We start from the raw sequence: 24,558 nt of genomic DNA, 5'->3' as shown, positions 1-24,558 counted from the left end.
GTACTTAGCAGCTGTGTCAAGAAAGGCACTTACTAAAGACTTGAAGGATGTGTTGTTACCTGTGCCACTTTACCGATCAGTGTATAGATCCGTTCCTGGCCAGGACGTGTTATCTCGTGTTAAAAAGATGGCCGTCCCAGCATCCGTGCAAACCTTTTTCTTTAAACTACGTACCTGTACACTTACGTTAAGACGTGGGTGCAGGAGAAAGGCTTGCTTGTCGCTGGTCCTGCAACGTGCACTTTGTGCAACAAACCGGAAACTGTTGAACACGTTTTCGCTGCCGAATGTGGCCGGTAGGCGAGACCTGAACGTTTGGCGTGTTGGCCGCAAAAGTGAGGTCGGGTGTTGTATCCCGTGCCACACTCGTGCCCAGTCTGGTTAGTTGGGTCAAATCGTTGTATAGTACAACGCCATGATGCTGGGTGGCTTGTAATAAAGCCGTGCCCTTTTTTGTGGCTTGTGCGTAGCCCCAGCTGTGGTGTGGGGCGTTGAAATCTCCCATCAGGAGGTCTTGCTTGGAGATCTTGCGCGCTTCATGAAGCCAGGTGTCAATTTCCTTGAGGGATGCGGATGGTGGGCTGTAGACGTCAAGAATGTAAATGCTGGTTGAGAAGCGTGACTGGGGATAATTTCCACAATGATGTTGGCCTCATCTTGAGGAAGATTGTGGGTCTGAGCAGGATGATTTTTGTTTACCATGACGGCCGTTCTGTTTTGCGGGTCTTGAGAGAATGAGACGTAGTTTCGGAGGCTGGGGTTTCGGGGTGTTTACCTCTTGTAGGGCGACAATTTCAGGAGGTTTTGGAGGACGTAGAGGCCAAATTGGTCTTTCTTGCTGTTGTACGATCTGCAGTTCCATTAGTGCATACTAAGGGTCGGCGCCGGGGCGGAAGTCATTACGAGAGACTAGATGGGGGGTCGCGAGGAGAGGCTGCGGTCGTCATATGGATGGTACTTCCCTTTTCGTGATGAGGCTAGGGATTGGGTCGTGGCTGATGAGAGGGCGGATATTGCCTTTTCCAGTTTCAGCTGACGTCCTGTAAGTGCTTCCACTGCGGCGTGTAGTGGGGCGGCTGCTTCGGGCAGCGCTTTTATAATGGTGCCCAGCAGAGTGTCGAAACGCTCATCAAACTGCTCGGGCTCCGGGGACGGGAGAGGCGGGAGAAGGGAGGGGGTTAGTTTGTTCACTTTTTCTCTGAGGGCATCTAGACGTGCCTGGAATGCTTTTTGTTGCGCGGAGAATTTGTTTAGGAAGGCTGCTATGTAGGGATATAGGGGGTGTTGTTCTGGGACATCGTTTAGTTAATGTAGAGGTTGGGAGGGAGCAGTGGGAGTGGCGCGTACGGCCGCTGACCAGCTGCATCTGGGCCGTGGGTAGTGGAGGATCCGGCATTCCAGCAGGGGGTGCCTGGTGCCGCTGCTGCTGTTGTAGACGGGCCTGGAACTGGACAGGCTGTTGCTTTCGTGCCCGCTGGGGTGGCGGAGTATAGGAAGATGCCTTTTGGGGCACTCTTTGCTGGCAGTGGAGTGTGGCTGATCACAGAGTTTGCACTTTGGGAGACAGGTGGAGTCTGGTGGCGGGCTAGCGGCCCCACACTTGAAACAGTTTGTGGACTCGGGGTGGGGGCATACGCCCCGGCGGTGGCCCACCTCCCCGCAGTGTTGGCAAACTTGCTCCACCAGTCTGTACGGGCGGCAGCGAATGATTTCGCACCCCACTTTCACGTAGAAAGGTACTCTTGCTCCATTGAAGGTCAGAAGGGCTGAAGATGTCCGGCCCAGTAGCCTTGCGTGAATTAGGTAAGGCTTATTGGCAGCAGTCAGTTCGAGTAAGGCGTCATTGTCGATGTTCTCGGCAGGCCGTGGATCACTCCTCGGGAAGTCCCGGGAGGGGGCTTCATGTAGGCAGTGATTTCGAAGCTAGTTTGCCCGATAGGGATAATTGTAATTTGTGAGAGGACGGTGGTGATGTCAGGATTTGGGGTGCCGGCTACGACGAGATTCTGCGCCGGTTGGTCTTGGATAGTGACCTGTTCGTTCCAGGAAGTGCGCCCGCGGGAGACTACTTGAGGTGATCAAACCTTGTACGATGTCTTGCGTGGCCCAAGCTCCAACTCGCAGGCCCGTTCTTGGTCGATAGACGGTGATGTAATGCGAGTCGGGAAGGCGGGGAGGTGGAATGGCGCGTGCAGGCTCGTGACGCTTGGCTGCAGAGTTGTTGTTCGGCGTCGTTGGATTCTTGGCTCGCGCTTTTCGGAGAGCTTGGCGGGTTCGTGCTGCGATCACCTCGGTCCATGGGTTGGGTGGATGGATCGTCCAGCCGCTGGATTCGTCGTACTCTATGGCTGCTGGTGGTATCCCGGAGCTCGCCATAGTGGTCGGTCGGCGATGAGCCTCGGCGGGGAGGCCCGTACCATTAGGCCTGAACACGAGGCCTAGCGGTGCTGCCGGCGTTGTCGGGGAAGTTTCTGGGCTGGAGTCACCCCACGATGGTCTTCGGGGGTCGCCTTGGTGTCCAAACGCTCCACTGGACTTTACGGAGCCAGTGGTGAAGTTCTGGCCGCTAGTTCAGCGACAAAAACGGGAGCTGAGCGCCTACGTCGGCGCCCTAGTGGTGGATCACACAACGAAAAAAAACAAAAAACGTGGCTAGGGCCCCTCGCATACTGAACGCGCCAAAGTGAGCTCGCGTCCGCGAGCTTCGCGTTGTTGTCGTAGACAAGCGCGAAACTTGTCAGAGCTGTTACATAAAAGTGCCAAACTTGACCATTTTACCGTTTGACATACCTTAATTAATAGGCCTCCTGCGCTGGAGTTTTGGCGACATGCAGCGCCCCTAGCGGCCGACGCCTCTGGGTAGTACAAAAGCAGACGACCCTCGCCGCCCTCCATGTGTTTTCAATTACAAGCCAGAGTGAAAGTTGGTTGTGGCGCTTTGTGGCGTGTTTAAATGACTGCATACTGTATGAAATAGCCCTTAAAGTAGTTGCACAGGCCAAACAAAATAATATCCACTAAAAGAAGCCGATTAGTCGGCTTTCTTTTAAGCGAGCTGTCGCGGTGGTCGCGGCGTGGGACGGTAACGCCAGGTCGGGTGGTTTAACTGTTTGACGACAGTTACAGTTTTTTCTTCTTGCGTGCGGTCGACAAAAGAACTTTCACGAGTAGCATAAACACGGAGCGCTGCTCATCCCATATGCTGAGGTAACTGCAAAAGGTTGCTTCAGCAGCAGCATGCAAGCGAACGCAAGAATTGCGCAGCCGACTCAGCTGACACTGCTGGCCTGGCACCGCCTTTGAAATGAGTGGGAATTTTGTTTCGTATTTTCGCAAACTAAATGATTCTTGCGTAACGTTTTACGCCGCACGATTTACGAACGGCAGGGTACATGTATACTAGCGAGTAGGTGGGGCAATAGTGCCAAATAAACAAATTAAGCGCTATTAAAGGACGCAAAACATGCACCAAATCACACGCCCGCTGCCTGCAGAGATGATGTACTTCTATAACATCACATAGCACAGCCGCATACACGGCGCGGGGCCCCAATATTTACATACGATCATCACTGACTGTGTTGGTTTTCTAGTGCAGGGGTCGTAGAATCTGAACGCCGACACGCCAGTTTTGACTTCAAATGGAGTTAGACAGCGAGACAAGAACAGAGAATTGGCGTCCTCCAGTTGAATTACCCCCCCCCCCCCCCCCATCTTCACACTTCGCCAGATTATTGTCAAATATTATTAGAAATTCGCTGAATTTTTTTCTCTTCGCATTCAGCCCCCCTCCTACTCCTCCCCCCCCCCCACCCCGATTTGCCGTCCAGCCCTCCGCCGTGTCGGCTGCATGGAACTCGGCCGTTGCTGACCCTCATTCTAGGCTATTAAGTGCGAACTGGGAATGTATGCTGCAAGAGCGTAATTAAGTAAAGTGAGAGCAAACAAGGAAAGCGAGCGGCCTTTCAGTTCGCCCGGCCACCTCAATTGTTTTACCGCCTCTAAATTCGGAATCGCAAAACAGATTTCACGCTTCGACGGTCGCGGCATTTTGTCACTGAGACACGCAACAGAACGGCAAGCTAACGCTGCACCATGTATTCGTAACGGCGACGCAAACGAGCACTCTTTAATGAAAGTGCACGCATAGCGTGCAGGTACGCAAAAGAGCGGCGCACCGCAGCAGGCGAGCCTGCGGTCCACCGGACTCGCTGGCTTTTTAAAGCGCGATCATCGCCGATTGCGTCACTCTTCTTTTTTGATCGGCTGTTTTTGAGAAATCTTTGTCACCTAGAGTATTAGTTTAAACTAGAAATTTCACTTAAAATTTCGCTTCGTGCGACCATCGATCGGTGAACCTGCGAGTAGCAGACGCCGTCACGGTCCCGGCACTTTCGTCGGCGCTGTAAACGTGTTTAGCGCTGCAAAGCTTTTTCCCCTAATGCCAAGTTCATCGCTGAAATAGATCGGACGCGTCGGGGATGAGGTGGTGACCACGTCGCAAAATAATTGGGAGCGTCGAGCTCATTTTGCTTCTGTCAACACGGGATCCTATGGGACCCGCGCAGCTTTGTACTACCCGGAAGTACTGCCCGGATATGGTGTCTTCCAGACAGTCAGTAGTATTAACTCTATGTTCCAGACCATAGAGTTAATACTACTGACTCTAGAGGAAAAGCTGCCCGGCCAGCCCGTGCATTGAAACCGTGCTACAACCGGGCGCTGACATGATGCCACCCTTTCAGCGTTGCCCGCTGTCTTTTTGCCTACTAGAGTTGGCGGCAGTAGTGGGTATTCACCTAGTAACCAACGCATTCCATCATGGCAGCCACCGTTGCTGCGAGTGCGCCGTGAAAACTTCGCTGTGCAGAAACGTTGAGTGAAGTTTTTCCTGTGGTAGGTAGCGAACTTTTGTGCCATGCTGCCGCGTTAGATGCAGTTTTGCATTCTCCGCAACTGAGAAGGGTAGCGCGTAGATTAGCGGGTACTTAGATAGCTTGTGCGGGTGCGTCAGGGGAGTTCGGTCGTCGCTTCGGAGTTGAGCGGACGTGTTTTTTCGTGCTCCTGTGCTTCGGAGGGGCTTCATTTCGGCGGCCCGTTGCAAGCGCGGGCCGTTGGACGTCGCCCGGCTTTCGCTCTGCTGGTGTGGGCGGTCGAGTGCCAGCTCCCGCCCCCCCAGTACCCGTCTCCAAAGCGGTCGGGACCGCCGCAGACTTCGCTCTTCGTCGCACTATGCTCGTCTCCGCGCTTCACCGTTCCCTTCGAGGTTTCTCGTCTCCCGGACGCAGCATTACGCCAGCCAACAGTGTTCGTGGTGTGTTGTATGCGACGGAATCGACCACAGTGGAACTACTCTTCTCTACTCTTTCCTCACCTTTCTAATCTTTACTTTTCTCTCTCACCTATCCTCCTATCCTATTTCCCCTACTATTTCCGCTTCTGGACTGTGTTAAATGCAGGTGAGCTCCCATGAGAGCTTAATAATATCCCCAGTTCATTTATTTTCCTTCTTCCTTTAAAAAGAAATCACTTCCCCCTGATTGATTTTTTCCCCTGATTTTTTCCCTGGTGGCTTCCCCTGTATTCGCGCATGTGCTGTTTGTGTATGTATCATTTTGTGTGTGCTAAAAGAGTTCAGTTGATATGCAGCGCTAGTCGTGTGTAGTCTTTTCTTTGTTGTCCGGTCTGTACAGCGCTAATTTAACATGTTTCACACGCCTCCCCCTTCCCCCCCCCCCCGTATGCGTTAGCTGATTGTTTTCGCAATCTATTGAGGTGCTCTTTACAACTACTTGCTTTTCTAGCGAATGGAAGTTCAAACTCGACAAAGCTTCCAAGAAATGCTTCTAAATGGAAATCATTTGTGACTACACTTTATGCTAAACAAACACGCTTTCTGTGCCTGTGCCTGTCTACGAGGCCTCTGCAGCACGTGTGTCAACGTTTTTCTCCAGTTGGAATGGTTTTAGGTAGTGGCCCTTGCATTAGCTTAGATTCAATAACCTTGAAATACCCAAGGCTAATATTACTAAGTTATGTGCATCAAGAAACTCACTCAAGAGATTTTCCGTTTTTCTAGGTATGCTTAGAAGATTTGTCATTGATTGTATGCTTAGGGACGTCACACAAGATACATGATTATTGTTGTCAGGTTACATTAGGTCGCAATAATTCTTTTTAATAGCAGCTTAAACAAAATCTCAACAAAAGCAAACTGCAGAGACTAGAATATATCATGTAGAACGCGCATTTCCATTCTGGGTTTGTGGAACTATAGCTTTCAGTACTTCCAACTACAAAGAAAGTAGTGCAAGTGTTCATTAGTCGCTGCAAAGCTCTTTACCTTTTAAAATTTCATGCCCCCTCTCCCAGATCAAAGAAAGGGGAAAATTGTGTGAGGAACTTACTATTTCCAGCAAAGCTATGGCAGGTTTAAAGCCAATCAAGAGACAGGGTTAAAAGCCAACAAATCTTTTTGAAGAAAAAACAATTTCATGATAAAAAACCTAAGCACTGGAGAAGAGGAGAAGAACTAATTAAACAAATACAAACAGAGGCAGCATAAAAGAGCAAAAAATGAACAAAGCCAATGCAATTCTATGAGGCAGTTAGTCACGAAAGCTTCCACGAAGGATCAGACACTTCAGGAGAAATTTAAAAAAATTAGAAATTATGTAGCCTATTTACATTATGTAAACAGAAAATCAGACATATTTTAGTGGTTTTGGACAAGATGGAGCTGAATTAGCCAAATCAGTTCTTGCCTTGAAGAAGCAGATTGCAGTGATTAAGAGAGAAAAACAGTCACAGGTGCTGTAGGGGTGTTACCAGCATGCAGCATCATTCGTTTGCCCATTTTGTCATTTTGCCTGCTTGTTTTATGCCTATCTTTTTTTTCGCCCATGGTGCTGTCTTTGTACTGGCCGTTTCCACGCCATGTTTTTTTTTTCTCCAGAATTTTTTATCCTTTATTTTATGCCAGTCCTTTCCTTTCCTTTCAAGTTTCCTGTTCCCATTTCCACATGTAGCACAGCCAGCTGGACAGTTCTTCTTCTTCTTTCCTTGGTTAACCTCTCTAGCTTTCTGTTACAGTTTCTTCCTTTTTTTGAAGTCACACATTAGGTCATCTTAGCCTTGCTCTTACCATCACAAACTTTCCTAGAGGTCTGGTGGTATTACTGGTGGTGAAATAAAATTTGTTGGATGAGAATTGCTTCTACATTTGACCCTCTTGCTTTTTCTGTGTTTATTTTTGCTTATGATACACGGGCTGATGGCATTGCGATGGCCCATTATTTTTGATGAAAATAAGAACGCGGATGAGCACAATCTGAATGAGCATTAGCCAGAACTTTCATAATCAGCTACAGCATTACTGGAACCCAGCTTCGGTAATGCAACTTCGTCATCATCCTTGTTACTGTGAGCACGCTGGAATGGAAGCGTGGAAATTCTACAAGGTCTAGTGGGACACCTTTGTGGCCACCGGTTTGATGTTGGCATAAATGAGAAGGCTGTGCTACACACATCGACTTCCTTCGTTCTATCACGTATCGCATTCGTATATCGCATTCCTTCCTTTTATCTAGTGTATGCAGCTGAAGAACGTCTCCAGATGGCCCTGGCTGAACCGATACGTGCAGATGTAACTGTCGCAAATACTAAAATTGAGAGTTCAATTTATTGTCGGCTTTCTTAATGACTGCCATATGCAATGCACATTAAGTGTCTGAATACTCTATATTAGCGATTGATAGTCTCATGCTAGGCAGTCTGATTCACCTGCTATAGTTATGTTTGGCAGCTGTTTCAAAATTAACCACTATGATTGAACTAATGAGCGGCAATAACAATTTATAGGTGCACTCAAATTAATTTACTTTTCAAGGGAGACGTATATCCTTCGTCGACTTCGCCTTGCACGAAATACATGACGGTCCCATCGCGACCCAAGAAAGCGCATATGTGTGTTACCTCAACATGCTTCCTAGGCGGTTTCTGTTGACAGACAGATTTCCGGCCGAACCCGCAGGCATTTCAGGCAAAACCGCCTGCAGGCGGGGTGGTCCTGATAATTGGGCGTGAACAGAAGTGGCCGTTTCCGTTCATTGGCGAAGGCACCCAGGGAAGGACAGAATAATTTTTCTTAACGCCCCACCACAAGGGTGCCCATCTCACATGAATGAAGTTTACTCCTCCCCTTCCTGCTCTGTGCAGGTATATACATGGGGCCATATGAGAGTAGAGGTGCAAGTAGACGTAATAAAACAACGTCGCTGATCCACCGAGTTTAAAAAATGTGTCATGCAAAGCATCAAATATATTCTCGAAAATTTCAGATTGCGGGTTTCAGCGATCGAAGGAGCATGCACCAATCGCACACACCCATACAGAAGATTTCTGCACCTATACATTCGGGATTACCTTTCGGCTTCGCCTTGTCCTCCTTTAGAAAACCACCTTATTGTGGAAATAAAGTTACCATTACTATTATTAGTTGGCGGTTATTTTATCTCTGACTCAAGTAAAATACCGTTCAGTGAAAGCATAACAGCACCCGTAAACAAGAGCCTAGTTATACTCTAGACATGGTAAAATGGTTCGTACATTTGTTTTTTTTTTTTAATTTACGAATCATATACGATTAAAAGGAGCCGATCTGCCCAGACATGTTTCGCGTAACATAATATGACCGGCTGACGGCGAGTTCAAATCGGCAGCAGCCACTACGGACATGTACAGAAGGTGTCCTTGAAGATAGGCGACGGCGTCTTTATTCCGTATCGTCGGCAGTCTTCGAAAGCTTGTCTTCGCAAGCAACGAAGTGACACAGCAGACACTAAGACGTGTTAGAGTGAAGCTTTGTAAATTAGCCCCACACGACTGACGCTCCTCACAATATACCGAAACTGAATTTGGCGCCTCAGCCCGACGTCTTCTTTTTGCTTATAATTTCATTAATTTTTGTTCGTCAAGCATGAATACTTCAAGAAAATTAATAATAAGCATACACACTCGTGAAGAAACTCAGTTATTGCCATAAAAGTTGCTTAATTTTAGCTTAGGGCCTTAAATTTGTGCCTCATTTTCAAGAAAATTGTTAGCCATATCTTCAACTACTGATCTGGCAACTACAGCGTGGCATCATGGCGGCATTCATGTTTAGACACATTTTTGAGCCAGCTTTACCGGCCTGTTCCAGACACCATAGCCCGGAAGCCGCTTGCGCAGCGCCCCCTGGGCAGCGCAGGAGGCCTATGCAAAAGCTTTAACGCAAAGCCTGATGCTGATTTTAATGTATCCCCTTGTTCGATGAACAAAAAGCTCTCCGAGCTGGTTGCCGATCCCGAATCCGAAGATATTTTCTACGACTATTGCCGCACCTGAGCAGCCTGCACCATCGCAAGGACCGTTTCCACATCATGTCGCCCTCAAATCACCTCTCGCAGGTAAACTTCATCGGATCCAGTAGTCGCGTTCAAAACTTGTCTGTACACCCACTTTTTGGACAAAGACTAATCAAAGCTCATTCATTAGCGATGTCTTTCGTTTATTATTATTATTATTGTTTGAGTATAGGCATCTTCGTTCTGCGTAACCCCATGGCTTTAACGTGGCTTGTGAAGTTGCCCGTTACCCTACGATATATATGCTTAACCCAATTGTTACCCTTCAGAGCAGAAAATAACTTTCTTAGTTTTATCCCTCGGATGCTGTGGAATAACATTTTACGCCCCCTCCCTGCGGCGCTGTAACGGGTTTTCCCACCTCGATACAAAATCCTGCCGACGCCCATGAGAGCCCCTTTGTTGTGGCAAAGAAAATACGTTTGGTTGCACTTCTGTAATGAGCTTGCCTTAAACTGCTTGTTTTCACGAAAATTTCTCAGCTAAGAGCCCCCAAAAGATGAAGTTTTGAGCAGCTTTTGCGTAAGGCTCAAACGTAACGTTTAACATTCCCGCCGTCCACCGATTGACAAGCGTCTGCCATCTACCGGCCTTAGGAAGAAACTAAACCCCTACGCATCACAAATTGTGCATTTTTTGCCAAATTAAAACAATATAACCGGCGTTAAAAAGTACAAATTACTACTTTTGTGAAGCTTCAGATGTAGTTTTATTTGGCCAAAGCAAATTTTAAGAAAAACAACAGCAAGGTACATGCGCAGACAAGACATCATGGCGTCGGCTCATTATACGACGCAAATAAGCAAAAATAAAGCGACTTTCGGCGAGAGCCGACCTAAGCCGGTCGGTACTCGCTTCAACTCAAGGATACGCTTCAAGTGCGTCTTCTACAACACGTTCGACGTTTCCAGAACGTTCTTCGTGTCCCAAAGTGCGGATTTGCGTGGCCTACGCAACCGTGTACGATTCTTGCGGCTCGCTTTGGTTCGTCGGCGGTGTGAAGCACGTGGCACGGGTAGTACGCTGTGGTAGTGGTGTGGCTCGGCCAGCGAAGAAGCCGAAGTCGTGCTCGCGGTGTGAACGCGCTGCCCGGCAGTCCTTCGTCTCCAGGCCGCGGAACCGCAGGGGATTCCCTATCCCACAATCCCGGGTGAGTAGTCGACGCGACCCCCGCCAAGAAAACGTTCGGGCGACCGTCTGCTAGGAGATGTCTGGGCGGCGCAAAATACGCGCGCCGACAATGAGCTAGGGTTAGGCGTTGCGCCGTTGGATAAAGTTGTGTATTGCTGCTGTTTCGGCGTAGAGCGAGGCCGCCGTGACCTGTTTAATAGCGTCTCGCCGTTCTGCGTGTTCGCGAGTAACTTTTCGGGAGGCGTGCCACTCTCGAGAAGTCCCCGCAACTTCATTAAAGTTCTCAGCCGTCAGCTGACTGCCCCATTCATTCGGTTAAGCCAAAAGTTTTGGACAGTGCTTCTCTTTTTTTCTACTCGCCTGGTCTCCAGACTGGCCTTGGAAAGTGCCTTTATTAGTCCGATAAACTTAGAAGCGATCTGCGACAGTTTTGTATTTGTATGCTGCGCGTGCAAAATGCCCTCAGGCGGGACCCGAACCTGCGCCTCAGCGAAGTGTTTTTGGAGTTGTCTTTCTGGCCAAACAATTGTTTCGTGCGACCTTTTCGAGCAATCCTAAGCCTTTCTTAGCGGTTTAAATCTTTCCGTTGGCGACGGGTGCGGGTTGTGTTTCGTATTTGCGCTCTTCGGGTAGGTGTAAACTTGCTCGCACAGCTGGTGTCGAGCGGTCCAAACATCGTCCGGTTTTTTTGATGGCTGCTAGATCATCTGCTGTGTTGTTACGGCGGCAGCTGGTCTGTTTTTGTTGTTTCGGCCAGGACAAATGGTTTCCTTTGGTACGTTATGTTGTTATCGCGTCTCGTATGGTTCGATGACACCGCCGGAAGGGCATGCGGCGGCCGTATTTCAGGCAGACGAAGATGGATTGCGCAGACGATAACAACGTTTCTGTTGAGGCCGCGTAAATGATCTGTTTTGCCTATTTTTACTGGTGCCTTTTTAAAACTGTGCTTCGAAATGCGAAACAGTGCTTTGAAGTAACTTGCCCGCACTTGTCGCACCTCGTTTCGTCTTGCTTCTAGTTGTCGAAAAATTTGACTACCTTAGTCGCACCTCGTGATCTTGGCGGCTTCAAGGGACCTATAACGCATTATCGCGTCCACACCAAGGCGTAAACAGATTTGTTTACGGCCTGTTTGAGAACTTCTGTACTTAAAGACGCTTGTATGCTGTGCAAAATCTTACAGAATGACAATTTAACGACTGATGTAGGGTTTGTAGCGTTCTGGAGGTGCTGTTGAGTCGTTTGGTTTGGCTTACTTACCCTTAGGCTTATCTTCGCTTGTATCAGTGTGGTTGGTTGAGTCATAACTGTTGTATCTCTGGCCTGTCATTGGTCATTGCAACAATTCAGATTAGTTAAACAACTATCAGGTTGGTTGAGTCATAACTGTTGTATCTCTGGCCTGTCATTGGTCATTGCAACAATTCAGATTAGTTAAACGTCTATCAGCAGCTCGGGGGGGCATGGTTTGAGTCATTCCATTGTCGAATGATTTTTCTGGGGATTAGGTTGCGTTGCGCAATTGTGTGTTATATGTTCCAGACACGATGGGTCATGACTCGACAAAAAATGGAGAGTGGAAGCTGGTCTTTTTGCACTGTGAGATTTACGATGAATTCCCTTGTTCCAATTAATCCGTGTTTCACCTTTCGCACTGCCACGACTTCGTGGCTGTAAAGCATTAGTTTTAACACAAAAGTTCCCGATTCGATAGATTGTGGCAAGTGTTTCTTGCCTTTCAATGCCATTACGTCGGTGTTCTTGTCCCTTGGAGTGCCCTAATTAGCCTGACACGATCGAAATTGATTCAAAGCCCTTCATTGTTGCTTGCCTTGGGGGGGGGGGGGATCCTGTTGCTTTGATTCTTAACTCGTCACTATTACCATTGCAGCCCTAATCGTTATTGCCCTGGTCAACTATGGCTCACTAGAACTTATCTGTGTGCACCCACTTGCTTTGAACTCCTCTTTATGTAAACGTTCCTTCTGCCATTACCAACAGGTGGGCTTTTGCATTCATTTGCTTTGAACTCCACTTTATGTAAACGTTCCTTCTGTCGTTATCAACAGGTGGGCTTGTGGTAAAGGGACGTATAAATAAGGGCAAATGTCTTGCTGCGTTTTATTTGCTTCCTGTTATTTATGTGCAGTGGCTTGTAAACTCAGAATTGCTGTTCTAGAGCCGTAGCCTGTTTGTCGAAGCAAACTTACTTGTTTACCGAATACTTCCGAAGAATTGTTTTTAAGGGATCTCTATTCTGAAAGGTCACCTTGTCGTCCTAATGTGTTGTCCAGTTTCCTGAATGAACAGCCACATAGCAACCGTATTAAAGAGACAACGATGCCAGCTTTAACGCTAACCTCAAACAATCAAGATATAATGTGAAGCAGCACCAGCCACTCTCACCGGGCCCCTGTGAGGTCACAGGAACTAGTTTGTGCGTTCTGTAGCTGCTGACCAAACAGACCGCCAAGAAACATGATAGCGGAGTTGTAGAGGTGCCTTTGCACTTGGGGACAGCTTTCTGTGGCAATGCAGTCAAGGCTACAGAGCCGAACCACGTTGTTTTGAAGCACACAGCTGGTAGTAGTTCAACAAAAATAATTTGCTGGTTGCAACCTGACCAATTCACAAATATATAGTTCTTTTTTATTCTTCGATTGAATTGCCCCTAAATTATTAGCCGGAATATGGGAAACAGGGAGCATTATTGTTTAGATTTCCAGGTTGTGGTGTTTGCCACTGCGTTGCGTAGGTTCTCTTTGAAAAAAAGGAAAAAAAAAAAACATGGTGCCCTTGTAGATGGCAGCTTTCTTTCCATCTGGTAGCTCGCTACTTCATTCATTGTGTAGGATTTTCAAGAAGCTTGTTCAAGGCAGAGGTTCTGGGTGGTGCGCTGAAGTCCCCAGAAGTTGTCGAGTCATCGTTGGCTTGTTCAGATAAACAAGTGAGGCGTAGGGAAGTAGGCGCCAATATGCCTGCATGCTTGGTGATCGTGGTTCAGCACACTCAACTACAGAGCTTATGCAAAGAAATGGACTGTAGCAAATGTGTATCTGCCACACTGATACTGAAAACGGAACCAGTTTGTGGGGAACTACTTAGGCGCAATAACACAAAGCCGTTGGCGCCCCTCCCGCCCCATAGCTTTCTCTCCATTGCCGTAGAAAGTTGTTCCTAAGTATAGCTCCGTTTGATCGTTCCAGTTGAATGGTAATGGGCAGTAAACACACTAACTGCTTTTTAGTGTTCCCTCTATTATGTTGGTGTTGGGTAGTGCAAAATTTGAAAGGTTTACGATTCGATTTTTGTGTGTGTGTGTGTCTGTGTCTGTGAAAGCAATGTACACCAGGTGGCAAAATAAGCCAGGGCACGTGAATGTGTGGCAAAATGCAATGCCGCGCCATCTGACATTGCACTTCTGGTGTCGAGACATCGATGTGCGCGTGTGTGTCCAACCCCCATGTACTACCCTGTCTTTCCCTTCGCTTCGAGTGGCAAAGCTGATAGCATTCCGCGCTTGGAACTAGGGGTCACTTTTTATGCCCAACACATCTCGCTGGCACATGCGTCGGTGGCGGTCGGCGAGGGGGAAGCCGGCTTTGCTTCATCTACCTGGCTTTGACGACGGACGCATTGCAAGGAGACTTTGATGTCTTAGTTTTAAGAGCAATACTGCTTGTTTGATGAAAATAGAAATTTTAGTAAGATTTATTATATGCTTTTGAGGTTTCATCATTAAGTAGCCGTCCTTTCAAACATGTCCACAACGATACTTCCCCAACCCAGCTCTTTCAAGTCGTCCATCTGTTTCTTTGCCCTTCTCACTGAGAGTGAGAGGAAGCTTCAGGTCTTTCCGTTGGGTTTTTAGATGCATGCACATCATCACTTATTGATATTTTTCCACCATGGCAGCTTCAGGTTGTATCATGCAACTTATCATTTACGAAAATGGTTAGAAACAGGGTTCCCAGAACTGTGATTCTAAAGCACTTCTTGTCCCTGCAGGGTAAATATAAATGTGCCGAATTTTACCGTGATGCTTCGAAAACCTCAACTATGGTGTCGTGTGCCACTCATGGCCCTACCTTAATTCATGCAGAACCATGAGTGTACACACCACTATTTTCTCGGCAGAAGCATACAGCATTTTACTCATCGTACTACAGCACATTCTTCAAAAACAAATTCCTAAGTCTGTCATCTTTACAGACTCTCTGAGCGTTCTGCTTGCATTGTCGTCACACTGACCGAGAAAATACCACGTTGTCAATTTAGTTTATAATGCCATAATGTCTGTATATGCTCAAAGTTTTCAACTTTTCCTGTGCTGGGTTCCAGGTCATGCTGGAATCGCAGGTAACGAGTGGACATAACTGCTATACCCTACACTGACCTCAAGCCACACGCACATAAGACAACACCTTTGCAAAACATGACAAGCCAACTGGAGTACACAGACAGACAAGTTACACATAATAAAACCCCACTTAGGAGACGATACACTACTGACTCGCACAACAGATTCATTGAAGTCGCCCTCGCTAGATTATGATAGGCCACACACACGACACACTCCCATCTGCTCACTGGATCTCCGAGACCCTTGTGTAGCAGGTGTAGGGAGGGCCTATCTGTAGTTCACATTCTAATTACATGCAAAGCACTCCACACAACAAGACACAAGCACTTCCCACAACTATACTGACAACACATCCCACTACACCCAACGCTGTTTTTAGCGGATGATCCCATGATTCCTTTACAGCGCACTTTTAAGTTTCTTAGCAAAATCAAATTTTTACAACTCCTTTCCTATTGCGCGTAGTTCTTTATACCTAATTTCATACCACGCATAACCACAACCTGGCCTTCTACACCAGCCATCCCCATTGTCTTTGACTGATTTTAATTGTGTTCTTGTTGAGCAATTTTAGTGTTTATGCCGTCTTCTCTCATGTACAACCATCGTGCTGGTGCTCCTTGCCCCAGTCGGCCTTGCGCCATTAAAACTCAACCATCATCATCAGAAATTTTAGTGTCTGTGTCAATCAATTCAGCAAGTACTGCCACCTATTCATTTTCGTTTTTTTTTTTTTTTTTTTTCGTAAAACCCACAACTGTCCCAATCTCTGCTGGAGTTTTGGCTCCGTCAATACCTGTTTTAGTGCGTGTAGAAGGCGACCTCTCGTCACACTTCATTCAAATAAACTATTTGTCTCCTCAATTCCTTCCCGTTCTAGTGTGCTCATTTTTAGTTATTGATCAACTTAATGTTTTAGGCAAATTATGAGGATGGGATGGAGTATTTGTGGCACAAGTTCATCACTGAGACGGGCAAGATATGTTATCTGTGAGATCGGGGCAAGGCTAGCAACGCACACTTCACCCTCGCCGTTCACTGCTGGACCGCGTGCGAGCGAGGCATGTTGGCAAAGAAAGTGACCCCCATTGCTGAATGCTAAGTGTGATCAGCTTCGCCGCTTCGAGTAAAGAAAAAGACAGGATAGCGAGCGTGGTTGGACGCGCACATGGGGGTCTCGACACCAGAAGTGCAATGCCAGGTGGCGTGGCGATGTTTTGCCATGCGCTCGTGTGTTCTGGCTCATTTTGCCACTGGGTGTGCGTCATGAATTTCAGCGAGTTGCCAAAGGCTAGGCCTTCCAAATGAAGCAAAGTTGTATTTTTACTTCATGGTCCGTTAAGAGTTTTGCGAAGCGTAGCTGGAGAGACATTATATGAGAATTCCGCAATCGAGTTGTTTCTTGTTGCAAAATATGTTGTACAGCTTTCCTTGTTAAGGAATATTGCTTCTACCACCATATCCTGTCCTTAGCGTAATAAAATCTTGAACCTAACTTACTCTTCAGCTGCGTTGTTAGTGTCATAGCGCTTCCCGAGAAGGTAGGTAGCATTCTTGATGCACGCTGCTGACTTTTTTTGTTTTGTTTTGGAGGATACCAGTTTCAGTTCCCCTTGCCTAGACATTGATATAGACCTGTTCCCCGCATTGTCTACACTATTGCGTAGGTGCATCTAACTACTCCCAGTCATTTCAAGGGTACCCTTTTCGTGACCAACAACGAAGGAGAGAGCAGTATATGTGCATAGTCTTTGGTGCCTTCAGCAAAAAGGACTCCGATTTTTGGAGAGGGGGGGCTGCCCGATGCGCTTGGGCATCAGGCAGCCTCTTTGTGGACACATCTTGTGTTCTTGTGTACGCGTCTCCAAAGGCATGTTTTGTGATACAGGCCCGCACTGTGCCTGAATTTTTTATTTTGAAAAGGTGATAAGGCCAAGTGTGTTGAATGCATCGCCTCATAACAGTAAAAAAAAAAGCTTAGAAATGTGACTTTACAGGTATACTACAACCACTTATGTGGTTTTTGCGAACCATTGACTTCAATGTTGCGTGTTCTGGTTCTGATTTTTATGTTAGTGTTTCATTTGTCCACAACAGAACATAAGTGTGCATTCCCCTGTTTCTTTTGGCGTGAGCCGAGTTCAAGTCTAGCGCGCGTTTCGTTCTTTAGCTTCATCCCGTGTAAAATGTTCGCTAGCGCCACGAATTTCTTGGGTGCCCTTTTGTTCACTTGTCCCCTTTTGTGGCGTGCAACGCAGTGTCCAGTGGCTTAGGTCTTGGTACCTAGCCATGGAGCCGGCCACGGCGGCGCCTCCCCCCGCTCCGGCGGTTGGGGGTGGGGGAGCTGCGGCGGAGTCCGTACGGCCGACGGACTCGCTCTCCGAGATGTTCCGGCTGCTGGAGCAGTGGGATGCCCAGAACGGCTCCGGAGCGGATCCTATCCCCCTGCTTACGAGGTAGGCACAACTCGAGCAGCATTTAGGCTTTTACTTCTTTTGGCGAATGTCTATCCTCTCGTGGCTGCCGTGAGAATTGTCAGCGGAGATTTCTCACGGCAGTTTCCACAAAAGCCTGGCTGGCTTTTTTGGAAGCTTAGGCCAACCTTATGTAACCTAGCCTAACCCAGCCCAACTACACCGAAAATAATTGACCAACCTAACCCAACTTGGTGGACGTACTGTGGAAGTATTGCGGGATACTAATTGTAGGAGTAACCCCATTGCAAAAAAAAGCTTACTAACAAAAGCTCGAATGGAAACTTTGCAAATCGTGAAAACCAGAGGAACAAAAAGCGTTGCCCCATTCTGGATTCGAATTGTTTTTTTTTTTTTTTTTTAAGTGGGTATAATACCACAGCTCCATGTGAGCGGTCAGCAGAATGGGTTTTCAGGGAATATTTGACCCTACAATGCTTCAGGTGGCGGGCTTAGCCAATCACAAGCAACTGTCATGAAAATTTTTGGAAGTGCACCTTAATAGTATTGCAGTGCTTGTACAAATTTCAGTTTGGTTGAGTATGCAGCATGAACGGGAGATACTTCCACTGCTTATTCTGACAGTGCAGTGTTCAGTGCACTGCTGTGCCCCAAACAAGCATGAGGAGGGGAGTCTGCCTAGGTAGTAAATATTCAGGCAAACAAAAAAGAAATCAGCACAGGAGCAACACAGTGGGAAGACAACGCTGCTTTGTCCCGTCATTTTGTTGCCCTGCTTCATCTGAGCTCTATTTTTTTGTAAGTTAAGCTGCATCAACACTTTTGTTTGCTTTGGGGCCACATTGTGGTGTCAGAAGTGATTGCGGTTTCTGCGAGATAACTGGTTAGCATTCTAACCTCACACTTGAAGGTTAAAAATCTTTGACCTTGACTAAACCGAAACTTTGCCCTTGAACGACCTTGAACTGAGCCCCCCTCCCCTTGTTTGTGGTGCTTTTTCTGGCAGCCTGGCGGAGCTTGTGGAGAAGGAGACGGAGGCGTACCTCAAGATGGACCCGGACCCTTTTGACGACCGACACCCAAGTGAGTGGGGGTGGGCACGTGTTGTGTGGAAACTGGGATTGGATGTTGGATGGATGGAAACTGAGTAGCGCATCCCCAGGTCTGCCTCCCTGTGTGCTGGAAAGGGGGGGGGGGGCACCTAAAGGCACGCTTTTCCTGGATGTGTTAAGGTCAAATCTTAAGCGACGGCAGTATTTGAACGACGAATATTCCAAAACGCTGGCTGTTATCGCTGACGCCGTCATTGCTGCATCCTTTTAGTACCTCATTTTGATGTTTGTATGGTCTCCGTGCGCGCCAACAGGTTTCCGCGCATGTGTACAGTGCCGACAAGGCAAGTCTTGTCTGAACGGTGACGCTGGGTTGGGGCTGCTTCTTGTTGGCCCACTATCTTCCAAGTTTTATCATTCTCACTGTCTCTATATTTTATGGCAATTGCTGACCTAAAAGGTAAAAACGGGCGCTATAAAAACGTAACTTCATTTTAGCATTATGAAATAGGACCATCCTTCAAGAATGGACAGATTGTTCATTTATCTCAGTGGTAAATGACAATCTGTTTGTTCTTACATATCATAAATTTTGAGTAATGACTGAGCTGTCGCTACGGGTAGAGACCGTCCTTCTTCAAGACCGAACGATTGTGCGTTTTATAAAAGCGCGGTGCAAAATGCACGATTTGTTCGTTCTTGTGTATCGTAGATTTTGAGTAGAGACTTTTTGACCCACCACAGGTCGTGCCCACCCCGACTGCAGTCTGGGCCACCTGCTCAAGGCGCTTTTCAAGAACGACGAGTTCCTCAACAAGGTGGGTGCATTTTTGTCCTGCTGCTGCTGTTTCGCCAAAACCAACAGGGGGGCTCCCACGTGCGGGCTACTTCTCTGTCGAATAACTTTCCCAAAGCAAGGCCGCTGGCCTTATTACGTTGTTGAAAGGAAAGAAAGGAGGCCAAAAGTTTTCCACCATCTGACACAGTTAGGTCTGCACAGTAGACTGGTGATAATTCAAACTTTGACAATTCAAACTTTTGGTTAAAAGGAAGCCAAAAGTCTTCCACAATCTGACGCAGTTAGGTCTGCACAGTAGACTGGCGATAATTCAAACTCTGACAATTCAAAACTTTCGGTTAATTCGAACAAATTTCAAAATTTTGGTTGGCCCGCTATGTTTTCAGTGTATTTTAAAGCCGCTCAATTCAAACTGCTCCATTGCGCAAATTCGGTTGATTCGTATATTTTGCTTGTCCTTGCTGGAAAATGTCTGCTGCATTTGCCGCTTCTAGTGGCACGTTTCTGTTCTTATATCACTAAAAGTCGCAATTAAAGCCGATGAACTGCCGCAATAAACTGGCCACTCTTGCTGGAATGGAAAACTGTTTTCAACTCTCATGCGAAGACAAAGCAGTTATCCATTTGTGATTTTTTTCAAACTGCTAATAACACTTCAGTATTTGTAAGTGTTGTGTTATTAATATAGTACAGTCGAAACCCGCAATAACGAAATCCCGCAAGTACGAAATCCCCGGCGAACGTCCATAGAAGCCCATGTATTTCATATCTCGCGGCAACGAAATGTTTTTGAACAGCGATCCCGCATTAACGAATTTTCTACCACGGTGCGGGCCTTATTTTACCCGCCCGCCAAAGGTTAACTGGCAAAAATATGCTAGTACGCATGTTGTGCGCACTCGAAATTCGTAAACGTCTGCTTTTGGCGTGCTAGTATGGTCCCTAGAATATGAGCACATATTTCTAGGGACCATAGTGCTAGCGTGGGTACCGCCATTTTTGTTTACATAAATCGGCGATGGGGTCTGTGTCCAGCAAAATGCCTGGCCTCACTGCGGCAGGGGATGGCAAACGATCATGCTGATACAGTCAGCGGCGCCACCAGACGGCGACATCGGACGAGCTCAACAGGCCGAAGCAACACCAACAGTTGGAATCAATCAAAACAACGAAGAGCAGACTGGGACTGGTGGCGAAATCGAGACGAAGTTACAATGGTGCCTGAGAAAAGCTTGACGCCGGAAGCGGATTCTTCGTTGATCACGGAGAAAGAAAAGAACGGCAACAATATCATCATCATGTTAAGCAGCCTTGCAGTGACACCATTAGGGGGCGACACAATCCTCTCCTGCGTTGCTTCCGTCATTCCGTCACTTCCGTAGCCTCGCACACGCGAGTTCGTTGTGTGTGGCCAGTGTCACGTGTCACTGTTTGCGTGAAAGTTGTGTGTGTGGCGACCGGCACATCGGATCTTGCTAAGATGCCTCCACCAGCCAAAAAGCGGAAGTTTCTGACGCTTCACGACAAAGCTGCCATCATTGCCGAAGTTGAAAAGGGCAGAAAAAAGAAAGACATCGCCGACGAGTATGGAATTGCGTGCAGCTCGCTTTCGACCATATTGAAGGGCAAAGATGCCATTCTCGCTGCGCTTGGTAATGGCGCACATGCGCAGAACAAGACGGTGGCCGCGGCGGCCTTTCCGGACGTCGATAAAGCGGTGTTCGCGTGGTTTTGCGAACAGCGTGCCAACAGAGTGCCACTGTCGGGAAAAATACTACAGCAGAAGGCACTGGACTTTACCTGCAACCTCGGGCACGACCAGTTCCGAGCGAGCGTTGGATGGTTGGGCCGCTTTAAAGCCCGGCACGACATCGTGGCCAAGGCGATTTCGGGAGAAGCAGCAAGCGTTGACCCTGTAACAACGTCGTCATGGCTGCTGACCAACAGAGAAGTACTGGACCAGTACAAGCCCTGCAACGTGTACAACACGGACGAGACGGGGTTGTTCTTTCAAATGCTCCCGTCGAAGACCCTGGAATTGAAAGGCCAGAAATGACATGGGGGCAAGCACAGCAAGCAACGCGTTACCATTTTGTTGTGCTGCAATATGGACGGCACAGACAAGCGGCCACTTCTAGTCATCGGCCGGAGCGAGAAGCCCCGCTGCTTCAAGGGAAACCGCCGCTCGCTGCCTGTTCAGTACGCCGCTAACGAGAAGGCGTGGATGTCTCGTGCTCTTTTCTCCAGCTGGGTTGAGGCGTTCGATGCCGACATGCGCAAGGCGGGCAGGTCGGTGGCCCTTTTTTTAGACAACTGCAGCGCCCACCACATGGACGAGATGGAGCTCACGAACGTGCACTTGGTTTTTTTTTCACCAAACTGCACTTCCGTTCTGCAGCCGCTCGATCAAGGCGTAATTCGGAGCGTGAAGTGTGTCTACAGGGACAAAGGTAAAGGGCTGAGGTTGATCCAGCGTCTGCTTCTCAACCTCCACCACAAGCGTCCCACCGACGTGAATTTGTGCATGGCCTTTGAGATGGTGGCCGCCGCTTGGGTTGCGACCTCCCCTTTGCTGATTGAGAACTGCTTCAAGCACGCGGGCTTCACCACCACCGTGCTAGCATCAAGCACGGATTGCGCTTCAGCGTCACCAGATGAAGATTTCGACGAAGGTGCACTTGACGGCGAGAGTGCTGGCAGCGCAGTGCCGCTATCGCTGACCAACGCCTGGGGGGCACTTCGAGCCATCGACATCCCAGATGGGCTCACGGTTGATGCGTTCGTTCGCGCCGATGACGATGTAGTCGTGCACGAAGCAATGACCGACGAGGCCATTATCGAAAGCGTGCGCGAAGCTGACGACAACGAGGACCAAGAAGACAAGCACGCGGAGAAACCCAACCCGCGGGTTGTTTTGGATGCCCTCGACACTCTTCGGTCCTTCTTCGGCGCACATGACGACGACGTGGCAATGGACCACTTTTTTCAGTGCGAAGGGATAGCTTTGAAGTTGTTGCATGGCAATGGTCGGCAAAGTAAGTTGACCGACTTCTGGCAATAAATTTTCGTTCTGCTGGCCATACAGTCGAAACCCGCAATAACGAAATCCCGCAAGTACGAAATCCCCGCGGCAACGAAATATTTCCGGATCCCCGGCGAACGTCCATAGAAGCCCATGTATTTCATATCTCGCGGCAACGAAATGTTTTTCAACAGCGATCCCGCATTAACGAATTTTCTACTGCGGTGCGGGCCTTATTTTATCCGCCCGTCAAAGGTTAACTGTCAAAAATATGCTAGTACGCGTGTTGTGCGCACTCAAAATTCGTAAACGTCTGCTTTTGGCGTGCTAGCGTGGGTACCGCCATTTTTGTTTACATAAATCGGCGATGGGGTCTGTGTCAGGCAACATGCCTGGCCACACTGCAGCAGGCGATGGCAAACAATCATGCTGATACGGTCAGCGGTGCCACCAGACGGCGCCATCGGACGAGCTCAACAGGCCAAAGCAACACCAACAGTTCGAATCAATCAAAACGACGAAGAGAAGACTGGGACTGGTGGCGAAATCGAGACGAAGTTACAATTGTGCCTGAGAAAAGCTTGACGCCGGGAGCGGATTCTCCGTTATCGCGGAGAAAGAAAAGAACGGCAACAATATCATCATCATGTTAAGCAGCCTTGGAGCGACACCCTTAGGGGGCGACACAATCCTATCCTGCGTTGCTTCCGTCATTCCGTCACTTCCGTAGCATCGCACACGCGAGTTCGTGAGTTCGTTGTGTGTGTGGCGACCGGCCCATCGGATCTTGCTAAGATGCCGCCACCAGCCAAAAAGCGGAAGTTTCTGACGCTTCACGATAAAGCTGCCATCATTGCGGAAGTTGATAAGGGCAGAAAAAAGAAAGACATCGCCGACGAGTATGGAATTGCGTGCAGCTCGCTTTCGACCATATTGAAGGGCAAAGATGCCATTCTCGCTGCGCTTGATAATGGCGCACGTGCGCAGAACAAGACGGTGACCGCGGCGGCCTTTCCGGACGTCGATAAGGCGGTGTTCGCGTGGTTTTGCGAACAGCGTGCCAACAGAGTGCCACTTACGGGAAAAATACTACAGCAGAAGGCACTGGACTTTGCCTGCATCCTCGGGCACGACCAGTTCCGAGCAAGCGTTGGATGGTTGGGTCGCTTTAAAGCCCGGCACGACATCGTGGCCAAGGCGATTTCGGGAGAAGCAGCAAGCGTTGACCCTGTAACAACGTCGTCATGGCTGCTGACCAACAGAGAAGTACTCGACCAGTACCAGCCCTGCGACGTGTACAACGCGGACGAGACGGCGTTGTTCTTTCAAATGCTCCCGTCGAAGACCCTGGAATTGAAAGGCCAGAAATGCCATGGAGGCAAGCACAGCAAGCAACGCGTTACCATTTTGTTGTGCTGCAATATGGACGGCACAGACAAGCGGCCACTTCTAGTCATCGGCCGGAGCGAGAAGCCCCGCTGCTTCAAAGGAAACCGCCGCTCGCTGCCCGTTCAGTACGCCGCTAATAAGAAGGCGTGGATGTCTCGCGCTCTTTTCTCCAGCTGGGTTGAGGCGTTCGATGCCGACATGCGCAAGGCGGGCAGGTCGGTGGCCCTTTTTTTAGATAACTGCAGCGCCCACCACATGGACGAGACGGAGCTCACGAACGTGCGCTTGGTTTTTTTTCCACCAAACTGCACTTCCGTTCTGCAGCCGCTCGATCAAGGCGTAATTCGCAGCGTGAAGTGCGCCTACAGGGAGAGGTTGATCCAGCGTCTGCTACTGAACCTCCACCACAAGCGTCCCACCGACGTGAATTTGTGCATGGCCTTCGAGATGGTGGCCGCCGCATGGGTTGCGACATCCCCTTCCCTGATTGAGAACTGCTTCAGGCACGCGGGCTTCACCACCACCGTGCAAGCATCACGCACGGATTGCGCTTCAGCTTCACCAGACGAAGATTTCGACGAAGGTGCACTTGACGGCGAGAGTGCTGGCAGCGCAGTGCCAGCAGTGCCGCTATCGCTGACCAACGCCTGGGGGGCACTTCGAGCCATCGACATCGACATCCCAGATGGGCTCACGGTTGATGCGTTCGTTCGCGCCGATGACGATGTCATCGTGCATGAAGAAGTGACCGACGAGGCCATTATCGAAAGCGTGCGCGAAGCTGACGACACCGAGGACCAAGAAGACAAGCACGCGGAGAAACCCAACCCGCGGGTTGTTTTGGATGCCCTCGACACTCTTCGGTCCTTCTTCGCCGCACATGACGACGACGTGGCAATGGACCACTTTTTTCAGTGCGAAGGAAGAGCTTTGAAGTTGTTGCATGGCAAGGGTCGG

General features: G+C 48.6%; 1 protein-coding gene across 1 annotated transcript in view; it reads left to right on the top strand.

Annotated features, from left to right (window-relative positions):
- Positions 1 to 10,192: 10,192 nt before the first annotated feature.
- The window catches only part of Mahj (LisH and WD40 domain-containing protein mahjong), an 83,242-nt gene continuing 68,876 nt past the window's right edge, over positions 10,193 to 24,558 (top strand). The window contains exons 1-4 of the mRNA XM_077690285.1: positions 10,193 to 10,557; positions 17,163 to 17,360; positions 18,346 to 18,422; positions 19,136 to 19,209. Coding sequence (XP_077546411.1) covers positions 17,194 to 17,360; positions 18,346 to 18,422; positions 19,136 to 19,209 — 318 coding nt within the window. The 5' untranslated portion in view covers positions 10,193 to 10,557; positions 17,163 to 17,193. The remainder of the gene's footprint in view (positions 10,558 to 17,162; positions 17,361 to 18,345; positions 18,423 to 19,135; positions 19,210 to 24,558) is intronic.

Source organism: Haemaphysalis longicornis, unplaced genomic scaffold (genome assembly GCF_048455015.1).
Source record: "Haemaphysalis longicornis isolate Haplotype H1 unplaced genomic scaffold, Haemaphysalis longicornis Haplotype H1 scaffold_10, whole genome shotgun sequence".
Taxonomy (NCBI): Eukaryota; Metazoa; Arthropoda; class Arachnida; order Ixodida; family Ixodidae; genus Haemaphysalis; species Haemaphysalis longicornis.
The sequence above is the reverse complement of the archived record's forward strand: the minus strand, read 5'-3'. Positions and strand labels throughout refer to the sequence as shown.